Here is a 21481-nt window from a genome sequence, read left to right as displayed (position 1 = left end):
ATTCGCAAATGGAAGAAACACAAAATAACTGTCAATCTCTCTTGGCCTGGGGCTCCATGCAAGATCTCACCTTGTGGAGTTGCAATGATCATGAGAAGGGTGAGGAATCAGCCCAGAACTACATGGGAGGATCTTGTCAATGATCTCAAGGCAGCTGGGACCATAGTCATCAAGAAAACAATTGGTAACACACTACGCCTAGCCAGTCCCCAGACCTTAACCCCATAGAAAATATGTGGAGGGAGCTGAAGATTCGAGTTGCCAAACGTCAGCCTCGAAACCTTAATGACTTGGAGAAGATCTGCAAGGAGGAGTGGAACAAAATCCCTCCTGAGATGTGTGCAAACCTGGTTGCCAACTACAAGAAACGTCTGACCTCTGTGATTGCCAACAAGGGTTTTGCCACCAAGTACTAAGTCATGTTTAGCAGAGGGGTCAAATACGTATTTCCCACATTAAAATGCAAATCAATTTATAACATTTTTGACATGCGTTTTTCTGGATTTGTTTGTTGTTATTCTGTCTCTCACTGTTCAAATAAACCTACCATTAAAATTATAGACTGATCATGTCTTTGTCAGTGGGCAAACGTACAAAATCAGCAGGGGATCAAATACTTTTTTCCCTCACTGTAGATGCTTTTTATATTGGAGATCAAGTTTATAAATTGCCTGGCTGGGCTGATGAGACAGTGGATTGCGCAGTCAGATGGAACAGAGTAAATAGGCATTTTATTGTCATAGATTTAGCCGGTGGTAACTTTTGGAATAGACACCGGCTGGAATGTGGTTTTAAGCAAACAGCATTCAGGAATTTGACCCACCCGTTGTATAAAGGTAGCTATGTCAGCCATTTGCTAGGCCATCAGAAGCATCTGCCATTCAACTGTATTAGGGCAAAGTTTTGGAGTGGAATCAACTAATCCCATTGACTTGTAATGGGTGGGACCGTTTTTACAAAACGTATGGAAACTTCTGCCTTCTGGAAGACCAACAGGTCACTGTGCAATAGCGAGCAGTAGTTTTCCCACGGTCTAGGTAGCTTGCTGTTGTTGTAGGCTAGTTTGCAGCGTCCGCAGTAGGTGTTATCGAAGAGGATGTTTTTGCTAATTTGTTAGGTTCTCCTTTTTCAATAATAACTTTCAACAAGAAGTTAAGTTTGAAATGATCATCATCTGGTGAGTGGAACTGTGTTTTTTATTGAAACGTGCATGCTGCTGTTAGCCATCTCTTTGAAAATAACTTATGTGTGTGAAACATTGTTGCATTTAAACTTTAGATCACCGGATACTTTGTGTGCTAAACATGAAATGTTTTTTGCAATGGAAAGTAATAGTTGTACATTTTGATTGGGAAATGCTTAGCCTAATGATTGTGTTTTTGTATTCTTATGATTGGGACTTACTGGCTTATTATGTCCGTGTGAATGGACTGCTGACGTTCCATCGGCCCTATGCAGTGGTGTAGTGGTGCCTGGAGAAGTGGGTCCTGTGTGAAGGAAAGGCACCCTGTGTGAAAAATCCTATGTTTTCCTATAGATTTTTCAGATTTTCACTCTCAAAATGTATTTTTATAAACGTCAAGAATGTGATGATCTAAGTCCACAACAATGGTTAAACCACATCAGGAAAAACATTTTGAGGTCTGGGAAAAATTTAAAATATATATTTTTGGAGGGTGTAGTTTCCCTTTTTAATTCAATTGAGCAAAACAAATGCCCTCCCCTTTGATACAAATCAGCATTATATCATTCTATAATGCCAACAGAGCATGATGACTGAATTGTGCGTCTAACCAAGCATTTCAATACCTGGTTTGCATACCCATTGTTGCCTTAGTTAGCATTTACTGGTAGATATCATAAGTTGAAACGTCTTTCCTACCTACCGGCTACTGATGTCATTCTTCTGTGAGCTGCTCCATGCGACAACCAGTTGAGAGCTGCGCGCTTTTGCTGCCTGCAGATGATATTCCACTGAAACTAGGTGCTGCGCGCATGTGAATATATATTTCACGTGATTTGCGATTGTGTAGGCTACTTTGTGCATGATTTCACTATTGTGCTACATAATTAATAAGTTGTATACCTCCACTACACTACTTTGAGATGCAACAGAAGGGATTAAGAAGTGAGTATATGCAATGCCCACTGAAGAACAAAGTGGGTATAGGGCCTATACCTGCGTATAGCCTCCACTACACCACTGGCCCTTTGTGTTTTACAAAAAGTGCACTCTCTTACATGAGTGTGCTGGTATTACAGTTGTTGTCCTTTCAGCATCACAAGCCTGTCAGACACTGAAGGCCTAGGTCCAATAGGTTCGCCACTGCGCAAACATGTCTATAATAGATATAAAGACTGTTACAATTTCCCCGTCGTCCCTTACTAATAGTGAGCATGCAACTTTCCAACAATTTCCCCGACTCTTCCCTACCAGTGAGTCAAGGAAATTCTGACAAAGTTTGAGGATCTTTTTCACTGAAACTAAAGGACAGTAATGTTACGAGTAAAGTAGGAATCCCAGGTTTCAATAGGCGATAAGATATTAATGTTTCAAGAAAGGAGTATATATGCTATATTTGGCCTAGCGAAGCGCTTTTATGCACTGACTGAATGGAAGATGATAATTATGAGTTTTTTACTCCGCTGGTCTCGGCTGGTCCTGGGAAGAGAAAATGTATCCGACACCGAGACAAGACAGAGACACTCAATATGTGGTCTCCAGACCGGACTCTACAACACTGGAACAGAGTTAAGATAGTAGGTGCCAGGCGCACTGGTTTGAGTGTGTCAAGAACTGCAACGCTGCTGGGTTTTTCACACTCAACAGTTTCCCATGTGTATCAAGAATGGTCCACCACCCAAAGGACATCCAGCCAACTTGACACAACTGTGGGAGGCATTGGAGTCAACATGGGCCAGCATCCCTGTGGAACGCTTTCGACACTTTGTAGAGTCCATGCCCCGATGAATTGAGGCTGTTCTGAGGGCTAAAGGGGGTGCAACTCAATATTAGGAAGGTGTGCCTAATGTTTTGTACACTCAGTGTATGTGTGTTCGTGTCTGCTCCATATAATGACATATAGAACTCATTTAATAGGATCTCTATGGTCTGCTCTGTGTGTTTCTCACACACACACATCTGTAACTGCATCTCTCTCTATGTGACTATAGCCAACCATACACTCCTCTGGAGAAGAAGGCGATGGAGAACACAGACGACACCACCACTGAGGACTGGACCTTGGAGCAGCCCCTCTCCCAGACCAGAACCACCGCCATCGTGGAGGTGAAGGGGGCCATCAATGTGGTGCTCACCCCTCTAGTGGCTGAAGCTCTGGACAGGTAACAGCAACTGGGTTTATACTAAGTTCTAGTATGCCATAGCCACCAAAGGTTTTTGAAAAAATACTGTTATAGGTAATCTTATAGACCAGCTCATCATAGAAAATGCTAACCATATTGGCTTTCCATCTGCAATCAGTGTCTCCCCACAGCAACTGTGCCCAGCTACTCTCCTTGTCATATTACAGGAATATCAGTGACAATGTATGGGGTGTTATTACAGATACATTGAGTCCATGGTCCACTACGTCAGTATACGTCACCCTGCAGCCATTCTGGATGACCTGCATGGGAAGGTCCTAATCGAAGCCTATCAGATCAGCAAGTCCACTGTGACTGAATCCGTAAGTAAACCTCACCAAGGAGTACATCTGGCCAACAGTCGGGCACTATAAGGGTCTTTCTATAAATAATGGGGCCAATAGGTGACATTGGGATCAACATTTCAAAATGGTTTGAAACAAAATAAAAATGATTTTCATGCAGTTCCACATGTGTACTTAGAGGAATAAAAGTGAATATATACAAATTGGCCCTTAACTCCACCTATACAACAACATCGGCCTAGGACTATACATATTTTAAGCAGGGTTCATACAAACATTGGCAAGTCAAGGACTTTCAGGGACTTTTTCAAGCACTTAATTTACATTTTCAAGGACCTCAATAATTATAATTTACACTGAGTGTACAAAACATTAAGGACACCGCTCTTTCCATGACAGACTGACCAGGTGAATCCAGGTGAAAGCTATGATCCCTTATTGATGTCACTTGTCATATCCACTTCAATCAGTGTAGATGAAGGGGAGGAAACAGGTTAAAGAAGGATTTTTGAGCCTTGAGACAATTGAGACATGGATTGTGTATGTGTGCCATTCAGAGGGTGAATGGGCAAGACAAAATATTTAAGTGCCTTTTGAACCGGGCATGGTAGTAGATGTCAGGCATAGGGCTGTTATGGTGACTCTATCAAATCAAATCAAATTTTAATGGTCACATACACGTGTTTAGCAGATGTTATAGCGGGTGTAGCTAAATGCTTGTGCTTCTGGCTCCGACAGTGCAGTAATATCTAATAAGTAATATCTAACAATTTCACAACATATACCTAAAACACACAAAACTAGTAAGGAATGGGATTTAAGAATATATACATATATGGACAAGCAATGACAGAGCGGCATGGACTAAGATACAGTAGAATATTATAGAATAGAATGCAGTATATACATATGAGATGAGTAGTGCAAGATATATAAACATTATTAAAGTGACTAGTGTTCCATTTCTTAAAGTGGCCAGTGATTTCAATAGGCAGCAGCAGCCTCTAATGTGTTAGTGATGGCTATTTAACAGTCTGATGGCCTTGAGATAGAAGCTGTTTTTCATTCTCTTTGTCCCAGCTTTGATGCACCTGTACTGACCTCGCCTTCTGGATGATAGCGGGGTGAACAGGCAGTGGCTCGGGTGGTTTATGTCCTTGATGATCTTCCTGTGACATCGGGTGCTGTATGTGTCTTGGAGGGCGGGTAGTTTGCCCCCGGTAATGCGTTCAGCAGACCGCACCACCCTCTGGAGAGCCCTGCGGTTGCGGGCAGTGCAGTTGCCGTACCAGGCGGTGATACAGCCCGACAGGATGCTCTCAATTGTGCATCTGTAAAAGTTTGTGAGGGTTTTAGGTGCTAAGCCGAATTTCTTCAGCCTCCTGAGGTTGAAGAGGCTCTGTTGCGCCTTCTTCACCACACTGTCTGCGTGGGTGGACCATTTCAGTTTGTCGGTGATGTGTACGCCAAGGAACTTGAAGCTTTCCACTCTCTCCACTGCGGTCCTGTCGATGAGGTTAGGGGGGTGCACCCTCTGCTGTTTCCTGAAGTCCACGATCATCTCCTTTGTTTTGTTAATGTTGAGTGAGAGTTTATTTTCCTGGCACCACACTCCCAGAGTCCTCACCTCCTCCCTGTAGGCGGTCTCGTCATTGTCGGTAATCAAGCCTACTACTGTTGTGTCGTCTGCAAACTTGATGAAGGCGTGCTTGGCCACGCAGTCATGGGTGAACAGGGAGTACAGGAGGGGGCTGAGCACGCACCCTTGTGTGGCCCCAGTGTTGAGGATCAGCGAAGTGGAGATGTTGTTTCCTACCTTCACCACCTGGGGGCGGCCCGTCAGGAAGTCCAGGACCCAGTTGCACAGGGCGGGGTTCAGACCCAGGGCCTTGAGCTTAATGATGAGCTTGGAGGGTACTATGGTATTGAATGCTGAGCTATAGTCAATGAACAGCATTCTTACATAGGTATTCCTCTTGTCAAGATGGGATAGGGCAGTGTGATGGCGATTGCATTGTCTGTGGATCTATTGGGGCGGTAAGCAAATTGGAGTGGGTCTAGGGTGACAGGTAAGGTTGAGGTGATATGATCCTTGACTAGTCTCTCAAAGCACTTCATGATGAGAGGTGAGTGCTACAGGGCGATAGTCATTTAGTTCAGTTACCTTTGCTTTCTTGGGTACAGGAACAATGGTGGCCATCTTGAAGCATGTGGGAACAGCAGACTGGGAAAGGGAGAGATTGAATATGTCCGTAAACACACCAGCCAGCTGGTCTGCGCATGCTCTGAGGACGCGGCTCGGGATGCCGTCTGGGCTGGCAGCCTTGCGAGTGTAAACACGCTTAAATGTCTTACTCACTTCGGCCACGGAGAAGGAGAGGCCACAGTCCTTGGTGGTGGGCCTCGTCAGTGGCACTGTGTTATCCTCAAAGCAGGTGAAGAAGGTGTTTAGCTTTTCGGAAGCAAGACGTCGGTGTCGGCGACGTGGCTGGTTTTCCTTTTGTAGTCCGTGATTGTCTGTAGACCCTGCCACATACGTCTCGTGTCTGAGCCGTTGAATTGCGACTCCACTTTGTCTCTATACTGATGTTTTGCCAGCTTAATTGCCTTGCGGAGTGAGTAGCTACACTGTTTGTATTCTGCCATATTCCCAGTCACCTTGCCATGGTTGAATGCGGTGGTTCGCGCTTTCAGATTAGTGCGAATGCTGCCATCTATCCACGGTTTCTGGTTAGGGAAGGTTTTAATAGTCACCGTGGGCACAACATCACCTATACACTTCCTGATAAACTCACTCACAGTTTCAGTGTATTCGCCACACCGGCAGTCAGGCATAATGAACGCAGCCAAATTCCATGTGAATGTTCAGTCATTGTAACTAGGCTTCTCCAAAACTGCGCTCAGATGCCTCTGATGGTCATTAATTTTGAATGGTCATCCAACTTGGAATTCCTAGTCGGAAACAATGGCATCTTTCTAGACTGCCGACTTTCCGAACTGAAGTACACTGACATCATGATTAGACCTAGTGTAAAAAAGCTAATTATTTGTTCGCTGTGCCTCGCAAGTGCTACACCAACTGATCTATTTTGTAATCAAAGCTTGAGTTTTGAAATATACAGCTGTGGAATAAATTAAGAGACCACTGCAAATATTTCTTAAATCTGCATCTCTACATGTATGACAGCCATTCCATTCCAGTGTCTGTTGAATTCCAACACAGGCACACCTAATTTTACTGAATTAAGTACTGATTAGGCGATCACCTGAACCAAATATTATTTAACGAGGAAAAGTATAAAAACCACTGCTGTGGTCATCACTATCCTCTTGCAATAGGACCAGCTGAATGGCAAAAATAGTGCTAATAGTACCTCAAAAGTAATATTAATCAAAAAATAACTATTGACCATGCCAAAAGAGTTGAAAAGGAATGTTTTGAGTGAGGAAAAGAAGGGTTCAATTCTGGCTTTACTGGCAGAGGGATACAGTGAGCGTCAGGTTGCTTCCATCCTTAAAATGTCAAAGACGGCGGTTCATAAGAACAAGGTCAAGCAGCAGACATTGGGGGCAACAAAGCTACAGACCGGCAGAGGGCGAAAACGACTCTCTACTGACCGGGATGACCGCCAACTCATTTGAATGTCACTCAAGAACCGTAGGATGACATTAAGTGACCGACAAAAAGAACGGCAAACGGCAGCTGGGGTGAAGTGCACGGCGAGGACAGTTCGAAACAGGCTCCTAGGGGCAGGGCTGAAGTCGTGCAAAGCTAGAAAAATGCCCTTCACCAATGAGAAGCAAAGAAGAGCCAGGCTGAGGTTTGCAAAAGACCATAAGGATTGGACCGTAGAGGACTGGAGTAAGGTCATCTTCTCTAATGAGTCCAATTTTCAGCTTTGCCCAACACCTGGTCGTCTAATGGTTAGACGGAGACCTGGAGAGGCCTACAAGCCACAGTGTATCGCACCCATTGTGAAATTTGGTGGGGAATCGGTGATGATCTGGGGGTGCTTCAGCAAGGCTGGAATCGGGCAGATTTTTCTTTGTGAAAGACGCATGAATCAAACCACATAAAAGGTTGTCCTGGAAGAAAACTTGCTTCCTTTTGCTCTGACATTGTTCCCCAACTCGGAGGATTGGTTTTTCCAGCAGGACAATGCGCCATGCCACACAGCCAGGTCAATCAAGGTGTGGATGGAGGACCACCAGACCAAGACCCTGTCATGGCCAGCCCAATCTCCAGACCTGAACCCCATTGAAAGCTTCTGGAATGTGATCAAGAGGAAGATGGATGGTCTCAAGCCATCAAACAAAGCCGAGCTGCTTGAATTTTTGCGCCAGGAGTGGCATAAAGTCACCCAACATCAATGTGAAAGACTGGTGGAGAGCATGCCAAGACACATGAAAGCTGTGATTGAAAATCAGGGTTATTCCACCAAATATTGATTTCTGAACTCTTCCTAAGTTAAAACATTAGTATTGTGTTGTTTAAAAATGAACATGAACTTATTTTCTTTGCATTATTCGAGGTCTGACAACACTGCATCTTTTGTTATTTTGACCAGTTGTCATTTTCTGCAAATAAATGCTCTAAATGACAATATTTTTATTTGGAATTTGGGATAAATGTTGTCAGTAGTTTATAGAATAAAACAAAAATGTTATTTTTACCCAAACACATACCTATAAATAGTAAAACCAGAGAAACTGATAATTTTGCAGTGGTCTCTTAATTTTTTCTACAGCTGTATATGGTCAGGGAAGAACAATATTACCAGGCCAGGCATATAGTCAATATGCTGTGAGAATGTATTTGGCCTACTGCTCAAACCCCATTCTTACAGAGCTGTTTTTATTAGCTTAATGTTACATTTTTTTAAGTCATGTTTAAAAACAAATCTGAGCGGTAGATCTCGGATTGCTTTTTGACTGCGAAAGTGATCTTGACTTAGAAAAGGTTGATGACCACTGGGATAGGCCTACTATATTCATTTCTAAACTTTCCTAATATTAAGCACATTGCTTCGCTTTACAACCGAAGTAGCCTACCTGGCTGGCATGAAAATTAACTGCGGGAAAAGCGTCCTCCATTTGCTATTCAAGTGCATACGGATGTCTTTTTTTTCTCACACATATTGTTTAGTATATGTAAAGACAAGATTAAATTGAGAATAGTTTGAATGGTGAGAATATTATAACTTGTGAATTTATTTGCGACTTTTTCAAATCATATTTGCGTGCATCATTTGGCCTAGCCCATAGGCCTATATGTTTTGCTAAGGTTTGTATCACAACTGAAGTGGCCAAATAACTTCAAACATAGCCTATAGGCCCAATACCCCTGGAACATGGTTGGAGAACCCATAGCCTACAGAGCCTAGTGAAACATGTTCTTATAAGAGTTTTGACTGGCCACTATTTTATAAAAGCAGATCCCAGCTTTCTCGTGCTGCTATATTTATTACTCAACTCTTTATAATTAAGCACATTCATCCGCTTTACAAATGGTGTAGCCTACCTGGCATATTAAAAAAGTAACTGCACATAGCCTGCAATCGAATAGTGAATGAAGGTTATGGCCTAATTTCTTGTGTTTTTTTTGTGGGCCATTCTAAATAAAAAATAATTCCTCACATATATTAGTAGGCTATATGTAAAGACCAGTTTAAATTGAAAATACTTGAGAAAATTGAGTATTAACAAGCGCTTGTCCAATTGTGAATGAGTGACTGATGAAGTGTGTGCACCGGGTATGGAAATAGATGCCAGGCGTAGGGCTGTTATGGTGACCGTATTACCGCCACACTAGCAGTCAGGAGTCATGGCCGCAGTCAAATTCCATGTGACCATTCAGTCATGGTAACTAGGCTTCTCCAAAACTGCGCTCTGATGCCTCTGATGATCATTAGTAGCCTACCAAACTTAGCCTGCGCAAGAAACAGAGCAGAGCGCTTCTCTTTCATGCAACTTTTTTCAAATCATCATTTGTCGCATCATGCAGCCTTAGAATATATTAGAAATCAAAACATATAGCCTAACGTTTGTATCTTAACTGAAGTTGCATAAATAACTCTAAATTAAGCATATAGGAGGACCTGTTTATTTTAAACTGCTCAACACAGAATAGCCGCACGCATGTGTGCACGCCCTCAAATCGTTCGGGGAAAAATATCCTTTCCATTTTATTCAGTTATGTTTAATTGTATGGTTCTTAGTATAAAATAATGGCATGGGAATTATAAGCAAATCTTGCCTGCTGTCGTGTCGTGACTTTTATTAATCTGATGACCGTTATCTATCGAATTAATTAACTATGTTTAATTGTTACTCTATGAAATTAATCATGTAACAACTCATTAGGATGTGGGGCCCCACGGAATACGTTTTTTATAGTTACCATCTCCCGAATTAAACTCTAAAAGTTCTTTACCTATCAAAATGTATAAAACAGTCAATGTATCAGTCATTACGTCTTATCAGTCTCATTCTGAACGGTCATAGAATTCTTGGATCCGCAAGAACCCCAGCCTTACTTATGATTTAGCACTACACAAATTGGCTTAATTATTTATTTATTAGCTAACTAAATAATAACACAGAATACATACACTTAATGCACCCATTTCGGTGTAAGGCTCTGCTTGTCCACCAGAGGTCACAATGTCCTTCTGAGTTGTCCTGGCTTGGAGTAGAGTGTTCAAATAGAACAGATACTCAGATGCACCAGTGATTGTCTGAGATGGGATTTTCTCCTTCCCACCTCGTGTGGTTAGTCAAAGTTCTAGATCACTTTACACGCCCAGCTGCAGACTGGCAATGTTCCGATCTAGTGAGTTTATCTTCTTCACCTCGTGTTGAAGATTCAAAGTTCTAACCATTTTCAGCCGTGTAGCCACAGCTCCACGCTTTCTGGTCTAATGTAAATTTCGTTACGAAGGCTTTTTATGCACTCACTCTGGTAAAAGGGGCGTTCCTACTTGCTGACACGATCTCTGAGCTCACTTGGGGCGTGGCTAGTCACCGTGCATAGCTTATATGAAAACCTCTGATCTCGTTAGAAAACTAAAATCACATTCCTATCTTAACAAAAATACTCTCATAGTTCTCCATATTATATACAGTGGGGAAAAAAAGTATTTAGTCAGCCATCAATTGTGCAAGTTCTCCCACTTAAAAAGATGAGGGAGGCCTGTAATTTTCATCATAGGTACACATCAACTATGACAGACAAAATGAGAAAAAACATTCCAGAAAATCACATTGTAGGATTTTTAATGAATTTATTTGCAAATTATGGTGGAAAATAAGTATTGGGTCACCTACAAACAAGCAAGATTTCTGGCTCTCACAGACCTGTAACTTCTTCTTTAAGAGGCTCCTCTGTCCTCCACTCGTTACCTGTATTAATGGCACCTGTTTGAACTTGTTATAAGTATAAAAGACACCTGTCCACAACCTCAAACAGTCACACTCCAAACTCCACTATGGCCAAGACCAAAGAGCTGTCAAAGGACACCAGAAACAAAATTGTAGACCTGCACCAGGCTGGGAAGACTGAATCTGCAATAGGTAAGTAGCTTGGTTTGAAGAAATCAACTGTGGGAGCAATTATTAGGAAATGGAAGACATACAAGACCACTGATAATCTCCCTCGATCTGGGGCTCCACGCAAGATCTCACCCCGTGGGAGTCAAAATGATCACAAGAACGGTGAGCAAAAAATCCCAGAACCACACGGGGGGGACCTAGTGAATGACCTGCAGAGAGCTGGGACCAAAGTAACAAAGCCTACCATCAGTAACACACTACGCCGCCAGGGACTCAAATCCTGCAGTGCAGACATGTCCCCTTGCTTAAGCCAGTACATGTCCAGGCCCGTCTGAAGTTTGCTAGAGTGCATTTGGATGATCCAGAAGAGGATTGGGAGAATGTCATATGGTCAGATGAAACCAAAATATAACTTTTTGGTAAAAACTCAACTGGTCGTGTTTGGAGGACAAAGAATGCTGAGTTGCATCCAAAGAACACCATACCTACTGTGAAGCATGGGGGTGGAAACTTCATGCTTTGGGTCTGTTTTTCTGCAAAGGGACCAGGACGACTGATCCGTGTAAAGGAAAGAATGAATGGGGCCATGTATCGTGAGATTTTGAGTGAAAACCTCCTTCCATCAGCAAGGGCATTGAAGATGAAACGTGGCTGGGTCTTTCAGCATGACAATGATCCCAAACACACCGCCCGGGCAACGAAGGAAGCATTTCAAGGTCCTGGAGTGGCCTAGCCAGTCTCCAGATCTCAACCCCATAGAAAATCTTTGGAGGGAGTTGAAAGTCCGTGTTGCCCAGCGACAGCCCCAAAACATCACTGCTCTAGAGGAGATCTGTATGGAGGAATGGGCCAAAATACCAGCAACAGTGTGTGAAAACCTTGTGAAGACTTACAGAAAACGTTTGACCTGTGTCATTGCCAACAAAGGGTATATAACAAAGTATTGAGAAACTTTTGTTATTGACCAAATACTTATTTTCCACCATAATTTGCAAATAAATTCATTAAAAATCCTACAATGTGATTTTCTGGATTTTTTTCTCTCATTTTGTCTGTCATAGTTGACGTGTGCCTATGATGAAAATTACAGGCCTCTCTCATCTTTTTAAGTGGGAGAACTTGCACAATTGGTGGCTGACTAAATACTTTTTTTCCCCACTGTACACAACATATTGGATGTAAACTTGACAGATAAAGTGTGTATACTTTCCAAATTACAGTATTTTCGTTATAACATTTGTAATGACATCACAAAATAATAAACAATATGACATGATTAGTCTTTAGATCCCCACTGACCATTCCAAACATTCGGATGTTAGAAATATTGTTCCAGTGTTTACTTTTTGGACGTTATAGTTTTGTCGGCAAAAGTATTCTGTAGACAAAGCACATTCCAATTCCAATACTGAAGAGCAAGGGAGAGATTCCCCTCCTGCCTAATTTACGACCGCGTGTTAAGGTGTCAACTTTTTTTACAGCACCCCCACCCCCAAACTACATCCCGCGGCCATGGCCAGGTGCACTGATTTGTGTCAAGAACTGCAACGCTGCTGGGTTTTTCACGCTCAACAGTTTCCCGTGTGTATCAAGAATGGTCCACCACCCAAAGGACATCCAGACAACTTGACACAACTGTGGGAAGCATTGGAGTCCACATCTTCCAGCATCCCTGTGGAATGCTTTCGACAATTTGTAGAGTCCATGCCCCGACGAATTGAGGCTGTTCTGAGGGCAAAGGGGGGCATCATAGAGAATATCATTGTGTTCGTGAGAGTCTCATCTTTTCCGGGGGGTTGCAACTCAATATTAGGAAGGTGTCCTTAATGTTTGGTACACTCAGTGGTCTAATTGTACAAATAGGGCCTAATATAGAAACCCACCCCCCAGAAAAACATGCGAAAAGTGTCCAAAAAAGTAGGCCATTACCACTAAGAATAATGCATTTGTTAGGCCTTGCCAATGCATTGATATTCTAATCATTATTACATCGTAAAATATGTGAGAATAATGTGGACATTGCCTGACTAAATAGATTGGATGCATGCATGGCTGGCGCAGGCACACATAATAAAGCCATGAATAGCGGTAGCATTAATCTCACCATTTGAATATCACCATTGCTGTTTTTATAATGAGAAAGTGACCAAAAGCCAAGTTCATCCTTTAATGGAAGGATTTGTATGGAAAGCCAAGTTGAAGCCAGCATTAGATGTTGTCGTCCTCATAATAACCGCACATGGTTTTAGCGCAACACATGGTTTTACCGCAACAGAGTAGAGCAACACTGATCAATAATGAAATCACAGTTAATTGTAAGGAAGCAGGAGAACTTACAAATTGGCTACAATAATTACAAGAACTTTTCAAGCACCAAGTGAGAAAATGGCTGATTTTCTAAGTAGGCCTATACCAGTACTTTAATTTCTGAGCTCCAAATTCAAATTCAAGTAGGCTACTTCAAGCCCCTTGTATTGTTTAAAATTGCAGGTGTAACATGGAAAACAAAATGTATTTGTCATGTTATTTCATTACCAGATCATATTGTGAATAAGCCCACTAGGCTATGTAATTTGTTGTCATTATATGCAGCATAATTCATAGGAATAGCATTGGGTGTTGTGCAATAGTCTATCCTACACAATTGCACACAGTAGACTCAGTGATCAATCCGAGGCATGAAAACATTACCTTGATGCTTTCTCTTTACAGACCCTGCTGTAAATCAAACAGACAACAACAGATGATGAATATCAATTTGGTAGGGATATTAGATCCAATGTGGATCCAGGTGCAATGTAATTTTTTTTCTTCTTTTTGGAGGATATATTTTACCCCCTTTTTCACCCCAATTTCGATCTTGTCTCATGCAACTCCCCAATGGGCTCGGGAGGTGAAGGTCGAGTCAAACCGCGCTTCTTAACACCCACCCGCTTAACCCGGAAGCCAGCCGCACCATTGGGTCGGAGGACAATGTTCACTTGATGACCGAGGTCAGCCTGCAGGTGCCCGGCCCCTCACAAGGAGTCGCTAGATGAGCCAAGTAAAGCCCCCCCGGCTAAACCCTCCCCTAATCTGGACGACGCTGGGCCAATTGTGCACCACCCTATGGGACTCCTGATCACGGCCTGTTGTGATACAGCCCTAGATCGAACCCGGGTCTTACATGACAGCACGCGCGCAAGTTGATTTTTGTCCCCCCACACCAGACGCGATCAGGACACGCAGGTTTAAATATCAAAACAAACTCTGAACCAATTATATTAATTTCAGGACAGGTCGAAACACATGAAACATTTATGGCAATTTAGCTAGCTAGCTTGCTGTTGCTAGCTAATTTGTCCTGGGATATAAACATTTGGTTGTTATTTTACCTGAAATGCACAAGGTCCTCTACTCTGACAATTAATCCACAGATAAAACGGTAAAAGTTTGTTTTCTAGTAATCTCTCCTCCTTCAGGCTGCTTCTTCTTTGGACTTTATATGGCGGTTGGCAACCAACTTTTGGTGCATTACCACAACCAACTGAACTGGAGCGTAGACCTCAGTTCATCTTTCAATCACCCACGTGGGTAGATGCTCCTAAAAACCAATGAGGAGATGGGAGAGGCAGGACTTGCAGCGCGTTACAAATAGAACCGAGTTCTATTTTAGCGCCTGGCCACGCAGACGCGCGTGAGCAGTGTGGGTGCAATGATTGAATAGCATGTATGTGTAAATTTATTTTGCAACGTTCACGGCACGCGACGAATATATCACGGCGTGACTAATCAACTGGACACCAAATAGGCATCCAACAAGTATTATGCATAATTATTGAAGAACCACGTTAATGACAGTATCGATTTAGGTTTTAAGTATCAAGGTAAGTTGACTCTTTTGGTTAAAAGCATTCGATTTTGCAATCGCATTTATTATTTTGGTTTTGGGTTTTCACGCCGTAACATAAGGAGACACGAAATGTTACGGAATTTTATGTCGTTACACTGCATTTCTGAGATCTCTATACAAAAAACTGTCCGACAGCTAGATCCAGGATTCTTACAGGGTTCAAGTAAAATGTATAATTTAACTGATTAATGCTTAATATATTATATAATGACAATTTACGCTGCCATAAATGCAAGGACAGAAAAGTAATATTTTATGTCACATGATTTTGGACAAATCCATCAAGACACCAAACATGATAAAGGGTTCAACATTTTTGAATATAGCTATGATCCCCCTTATATCTTAATGTAATAACATGAAAAAAATTGGCAGATTATTATCAGTAACTTATCAACAGCTGTAACAATCCTCACTGGTACCCTAGTTTATAGAAATACCCATAAAGGGAATAGAGTGCAATTTACCCTAAGATTGTCCTGTTTTGAAATGCTTCCCCCATTACAGAGCTCAGCCAAGCAGGAGCACAAGCTGTCCAAGACGGAGGGTACCACAGGTTCCCTCAACATGCCCCATGGCCAAACAGACCTGAAGGTCAAACCAGACAACGTGAAGATCAAGGGCCTGCAAGCTAACGTGTCAATCCCTAAGGTAGGAATTGTGCCAGGAAAATTGTATTGGACTTAAACAGAGTTTGCACTAATTTGAAGTGAACTTATTTGGAGTCGACTGTAGATGAATGCTGACCTCCTTTCCTGAGTTGCATCTCTAATGTCCAAAAAAATATGTATCTCTGGTAGGTGAACCTGTGTCTGCTCCAGGCCTCTATAGAAGAGTGTTCTCCCTTCAGCTCCAGTAAGAGCCACATCACACACGTCTCTCTGGTTGCTCTCTGCTTCGACAGGATCGCCACACAGTTTCGCATGAACAGGTAACCTCATTTCCACCAGCCTGCACCTGTCTCCTTAAGACAGACACACACATACACACACAGTTTACACCCTGTGCGTACCCTCCCGTATGTCTCCACAGGGGCATAGTGGAGGAGACACCCAACACTGCAGAGAACAGCCGTCCCTCCGTAAACTTGGAGAAGTACGCCTCGGCCACCAAGATGCAGCCACAGTCTTCAGGCTCACTGCGCTCCAACGCCGGTATTGAGAAGGGCAAGGAGATCGCTGCCAAGCTTAATATCCACCGCATCCACTGTCAACTACGAGGCCTGGATTCCAAAGGTGGTAATATGCTCTTTTTTATTGAATGCTCTACATGCTGTCCATGACTGGAGTTGGAGACTCCTGCCCTAATATAATATTAAGTGTTAGCCAGTTGTGAAGCAAAACTTTGTAATTTACTCCTTTTTCCTGTTCTGTGGTTCAGACATAGGGACATGTGCCATCACGGCCATCCCTTTTGAGAAGTCCAAAGTGCTGTTCAGCCTGGAGGAAATTGATGAGTTTGCCCTTGTGGACGAGACCGAGAACTACGCGGCTGCAGACCTGGTCCGCTCTGCCGCCTCCCTGGAGAAGTGGGGCTGGATCATGTTTGAGTGCGGCATCGAGAACCTCACCGTCAAAGGTAATTTGTCATTACCAAAGATATGCATATGCACTGTATATACACATTGGAATTTCGATTCACTTAGAATTGACTGAATTAAAGTTGAATTGATGTTATTAGCCCCAATCCTGTAACGCTTTTGCCTGATTGTGTGTGGATATTTGCAGGTGGGCGTCAGTCGGGTGCAGTGCTGTACAGTGCGTTTGGCATGATGGGGCAGTCGGGTACTGGCGTGAACACTTGCATGCCCAAATCCAACGGCTCATCAGGCTCTCAGACGGGCAGCGGCTACAGCACTGATGTATCTGATGACATCCTGCCTAACGGCGCCACAAGCCCCAACTCTGATGCCAACAGAAACTCAGACTCTGACGATCAGGTAACTCATCACTTTTAACTGTTGTACACGTACTTGATCCAACCTCGTTTCAGTAACGAAGAGCGTTCAGACAAAAATATAGACCTGCTTCTCTCTCTTGCTCCCCTCTCATTGGCCTCTGTGTGGTGTCGATTGCTCTTGCAGGATGAAGGGGTGGAGTCTGACGACCTGAAGAAGGACCTCCCCCTCATGCCCCCGCCCCCTGACTCCAGCAGCATGAAGCTCACCATCAAGGAGATCTGGTTCAGCTTCGCTGCCCCCACCAACGTACGCTCCCCCTCCCAGGCCATCTCCAGGCAGCTGAATCTCCTGAGCACAGCGACACCGGCGATCGGAGCCTGGTTGGTCCCCATCGACCAGCTCAAGTCTTCTCTGCGTAAGCTGGACATGGAGGGCACCTTGAGAGTGTGTGCTGTCATGGGCTGCATCATGACTGAAGCCTTGGAGGTCAGTACAGCACAGCTTGAGGGCTCCAATGCCTTTTATCCATTAATTAGTCCTATATTTTCACCTATTGTATATACTGTATGTAGATTATGTGTAAATTCCTCTGTCTATATTCTGTCTGTATATTTTATCTATTGCTGTCAGCACCATTTTACCAGGTCAATTCAGGGTACATGTAAATGTATTTGGTAAATCAAGGTGATTCTGAATCTATATGAGACACATTCCCTTTTTTTTCCTTTGTTCTCTACAGAAAAAGAGTATCCACATCCCCTTTCGGAGCAAGTACAACAGGGTGACCAAGCGAGCACGCTACCTCCACGAGAACCCCTCCTGTCTGCTGTGTAACATCCTGCATCGCTACCTACAGCAGGCTGACTACTCTGTGATAGAGGAGGCCACCATGGTGAGACGTGTGTGTGTGTGTGCGTTTAGAGGCTTGAGAACTTCAGTCTGGACCATGATTGACTGAATCAGGTGTGTTAGTGCTGGGCTGGAAGTAGCTCTCATGGATCAAATGAAATCAAATGGTATTTGTCACATGCGCCGAATACAACAGGTGTAGACCTTACAGTGAAATGCTTACTTACAAGCCCTTAACCAACAATGCAGTTTTAAGAAAGAATACCAAAAAAATCACAAAAAGACAATATAAAATAATACGAAATAAAAGTAACAAATTATTAAAGCGCAGCAGTAAAAATAACAATAGCGAGGCTATATACAGTGGGTACCGGTACCGAGTCAATGTGCGGGTCGCCGGTTAGTCAAGGTAATTGAGGTAATATGTACATGTAGGTAGAGTTATTAAAGTGTCTATGCATAGATAATAAACAGAGTAGCAGCAGCGTAAAAGGGGGAGGGGGGCAATGCAAATATTCTGGGTAGCCATTTGATTAGATGTTCAGGAGTCTTATGGCTTGTGGGTAGAAGCTGTTTAGAAGCCTCTTGGACCTAGACTTGGCGCTCCGGTACCGCTTGCCGTACGATAGCAGAGAGAACAGTCTATGACTAGGGTGGCTGGAGTCTTTGACAATTTTTAGGGCCTTCCTCTGACACCGCCTGGTATAGAGGTCCTGGATGGCAGGAAGCTTGGCCCCAGTGATGTACAGGGCCGTATGCACTACCCTCTGAAGTGCCTTGCGGTCGGAGGCCGAGCATTTGCCATACCTGGCAGTGATGCAACCAGTCAGGATGCTCTCGATGGTGCAGCTGTAGAACCTTTTGAGGATCTGAGGACCCATGCCAAATCTTTTCAGTCTCCTTAGGGGAAATAGGTTTTGTTGTGTCCTCTTCACGACTGTCTTGGTGTGCTTGGACCATGTTAGTTTGTTGGTGATGTGGACACCAAGGAACTTGACGCTCTCAACCTGCTCCACTACAGCCCCGTCGATGAGAATGGGGGCGTGCTCGGTCCTCTTCTTTTTCCTGTAGTCCACAATCATCTCCTTTGTCTTGATCACGTTGAGGGAGAGGTTGTTGTCCTGGCACCACACGGCCAGGTCTCTGACCTCCTCCCTATAGGCTGTCTCGTCGTTGTCGATGATCAGGCATACCACTGTTGTGTCATCGGCCAACTTAATGGCTGATGATATAAGGGGGATCATAGCTATATTCAGTCATGAGTGAACAGGGAGTACAGGAGGGGACTGAGCAGGCACCCCTGATGGGCCCCCGTGTTGAGGATCAGCGTGGCGGATGTGTTGTTACCTACCCTTACCACCTGGGGGCGGCCAGTCAGGAAGTCCAGGATCCAGTTGCAGAGGGAGGTGTTTAGTCCCAGGGTCTTTAGCTTAGTGATGAGCTTTGAGGGCACTTGCCAGTTGGTCAGCGCATGCTCGGAGTACACGTCCTGGTAATCCGTCTGGGCCTGCGGCCTTGTGAATATTGACCTGTTTAAAGGTCTTACTCACATTGGCTACGGAGAGCGTGATCTACCCTAAGTGAACTCCTTTTTAGCCATTTAACCCATCTCATCTTGTCCTCATTAGAATGATGGGCTGCCTGCCCTGGTGACCCTGAAGAAGGGGCTGGTGGCTCTGGCCCGGCAGTGGATGAAGTTTATTGTGGTGACCCAGGGCTTCAAGGCCATCGGCCTGATGAGGCCCAACCAGCTGCCCAAACCCAAGGAGACCCCCGTGCAGCAGACCTACCAGGTCCAGGGCCTGGACAACGGAGCTGCGCTGCAGAGTGACACCAGCGCTGATGGGGCCGAGTTCGAGTTTGACGCAGGTAGGAACTTTTCCCCAGAGGTTTATTTTTGGAATTTTCTGGTAAATTAATACATGACAGAGAGACTTTATCAAAACAATTGTACTGAGAAGTCCCCCCACATATTAATGAATTTGATGATGATCATGCATGCAGGATGTTGGTCCAATGGGTTATATCATGTTGTAAATGCTGTCTAGCCACAGTGAGTGAACACACCATGCTGCTGGAGGGGGCATGCAGCCGCCCCCCGCCCACAGGAGACAAATCTGGACCAGTCAGCGGGGTGGAGATCATGAGGAAGCTGTCCAAGTCCCACACACACAGTGAATCTGCCCTCAAAATAAAGGTAAAGGTATGTCTTTTAACTGTGTATCCACCTGTCTGTCTGCGTTGTCTACTTCAACTTTGGTGCTTTATAATTATACTGAACACAAATATAAATGCAACATGTAACAATTTAAACGATTTTACTGAGATACAGTTCATATAAGGAAATCAGTCAATTTAAATTAATACATTAGGCCCTAATCTATGGATTTCACATGACTGGGCAGGGGCATGGCTGCCAGGCCCAGCCAATCAGAATGTTTTTCCCCCACAAAAGGGCTTTACTACTGACAGACTCCTCAGTTTCATCAGCTGTCCAGGTGGCTGGTCTCAGACGGTCCCTCAGGTGTGGAGGGGCTGGCGTGCTTAAACGTGGTCTGCGGTTGTGAGGCCGGTTGGACGTAAAGGGGAAATGCTCACTAACAGGGATGTAAACAAATTTGTGCACTAATTTGGAGAGAAATAGGCTTTTTGTGCCTATGGAAAATATTTGGTATCTTTTATTTCAGCTCATGAAACATGGGACCAACACTTTACATGTTGTGTTTATATTTTTGTTCAGTGAGGGGAAAAAAGTATTTGATCCCCTGCTGTACGTTTGCCCACTGACAAAGACATGATCAGTCTATAATTGTAATGGTAGGTTTATTTGAACAGTGAGAGACAGAATACACATTTAAAAAATCTAGAAAAACGCATGTCAACATTTTTATTAATTGATTTGCATTTTAATGAGGGAAATAAGTATTTGCCCCCTCTGCAAAACATGACATAGTACTTGGTGGCAAAACCCTTGTTGGCAATCACAGAGGTCAGACGTTTCTTGTAGTTGGCCACCAGGTTTGCACACATCTCAGGAGGGATTTTGTTCCACTCCTCTTTGCAGATCTTCTCCATTTCATTAAGGTTTCAAGGCTGACATTTGGCAACTCAAACCTTCAGCTCCCTCCACAGATTTTCTATGGGATTAAGGTCTGGAGACTGGCTAGGCCACTCCAGGACCTTAATGTGCTTCTTCTTGAGCCACTCCTTTGTTGCCTTGGCCGTGTGTTTTGGGTCATTGTCATGCTGGAATACCCATCCACGACCCATTTTCAATGCCCTGGCTGAGGGAAGGAGGTTCTCACCCAAGATTTGACGTTACATGGCCCCGTCCATCGTCCCTTTGATGCGGTGAAGTTGTCCTGTCCCCTTAGCAGAAAAACACCCCCAAAGCATAATGTTTCCACCTCCATATTTGACGGTGGGGATGGTGTTCTTTGGGTCATAGGCAGCATTCCTCCTCCTCCTCCAAACACGGCGAGTTGAGTTGATGCCAAAGAGCTCGATTTTGGTCTCATCTGACCACAACACTTTCACCCAGTTCTCCTCTGAATCAGTCAGATGTTCATTGGCAAACTTCAGACGGCCCTGTATATGTGCTTTCTTGAGCAGGGGGAC

The 21481-nt window shown here is 43.8% G+C and overlaps 1 protein-coding gene across 11 annotated transcripts in view; it reads left to right on the top strand.

The window, feature by feature from the left end:
- LOC121539417 (transmembrane protein KIAA1109 homolog) overlaps positions 1 to 21481 on the top strand; it is a 142994-nt gene that overhangs the window by 50905 nt on the left and 70608 nt on the right. For 10 of the 11 annotated variants that reach the window (XM_041847908.2, XM_041847903.2, XM_041847906.2 and 7 more), the window contains 11 exons: positions 3175 to 3345; positions 3569 to 3689; positions 15622 to 15765; positions 15915 to 16045; positions 16147 to 16349; positions 16495 to 16692; positions 16842 to 17053; positions 17198 to 17500; positions 17754 to 17906; positions 19492 to 19732; positions 19912 to 20066. In XM_041847908.2, the coding sequence (XP_041703842.2) occupies positions 3175 to 3345; positions 3569 to 3689; positions 15622 to 15765; positions 15915 to 16045; positions 16147 to 16349; positions 16495 to 16692; positions 16842 to 17053; positions 17198 to 17500; positions 17754 to 17906; positions 19492 to 19732; positions 19912 to 20066 (2032 nt within the window). The remainder of the gene's footprint in view (positions 1 to 3174; positions 3346 to 3568; positions 3690 to 15621; positions 15766 to 15914; positions 16046 to 16146; positions 16350 to 16494; positions 16693 to 16841; positions 17054 to 17197; positions 17501 to 17753; positions 17907 to 19491; positions 19733 to 19911; positions 20067 to 21481) is intronic. The other variant, XM_041847901.2, reaches the window with a different exon arrangement.

Source organism: Coregonus clupeaformis, chromosome 25 (assembly GCF_020615455.1).
Source record: "Coregonus clupeaformis isolate EN_2021a chromosome 25, ASM2061545v1, whole genome shotgun sequence".
In the NCBI taxonomy this organism is placed as follows: domain Eukaryota; kingdom Metazoa; phylum Chordata; class Actinopteri; order Salmoniformes; family Salmonidae; genus Coregonus; species Coregonus clupeaformis.
Note: the sequence above shows the minus strand (reverse complement) of the source record. Positions and strands in the feature narration are given on the sequence as shown.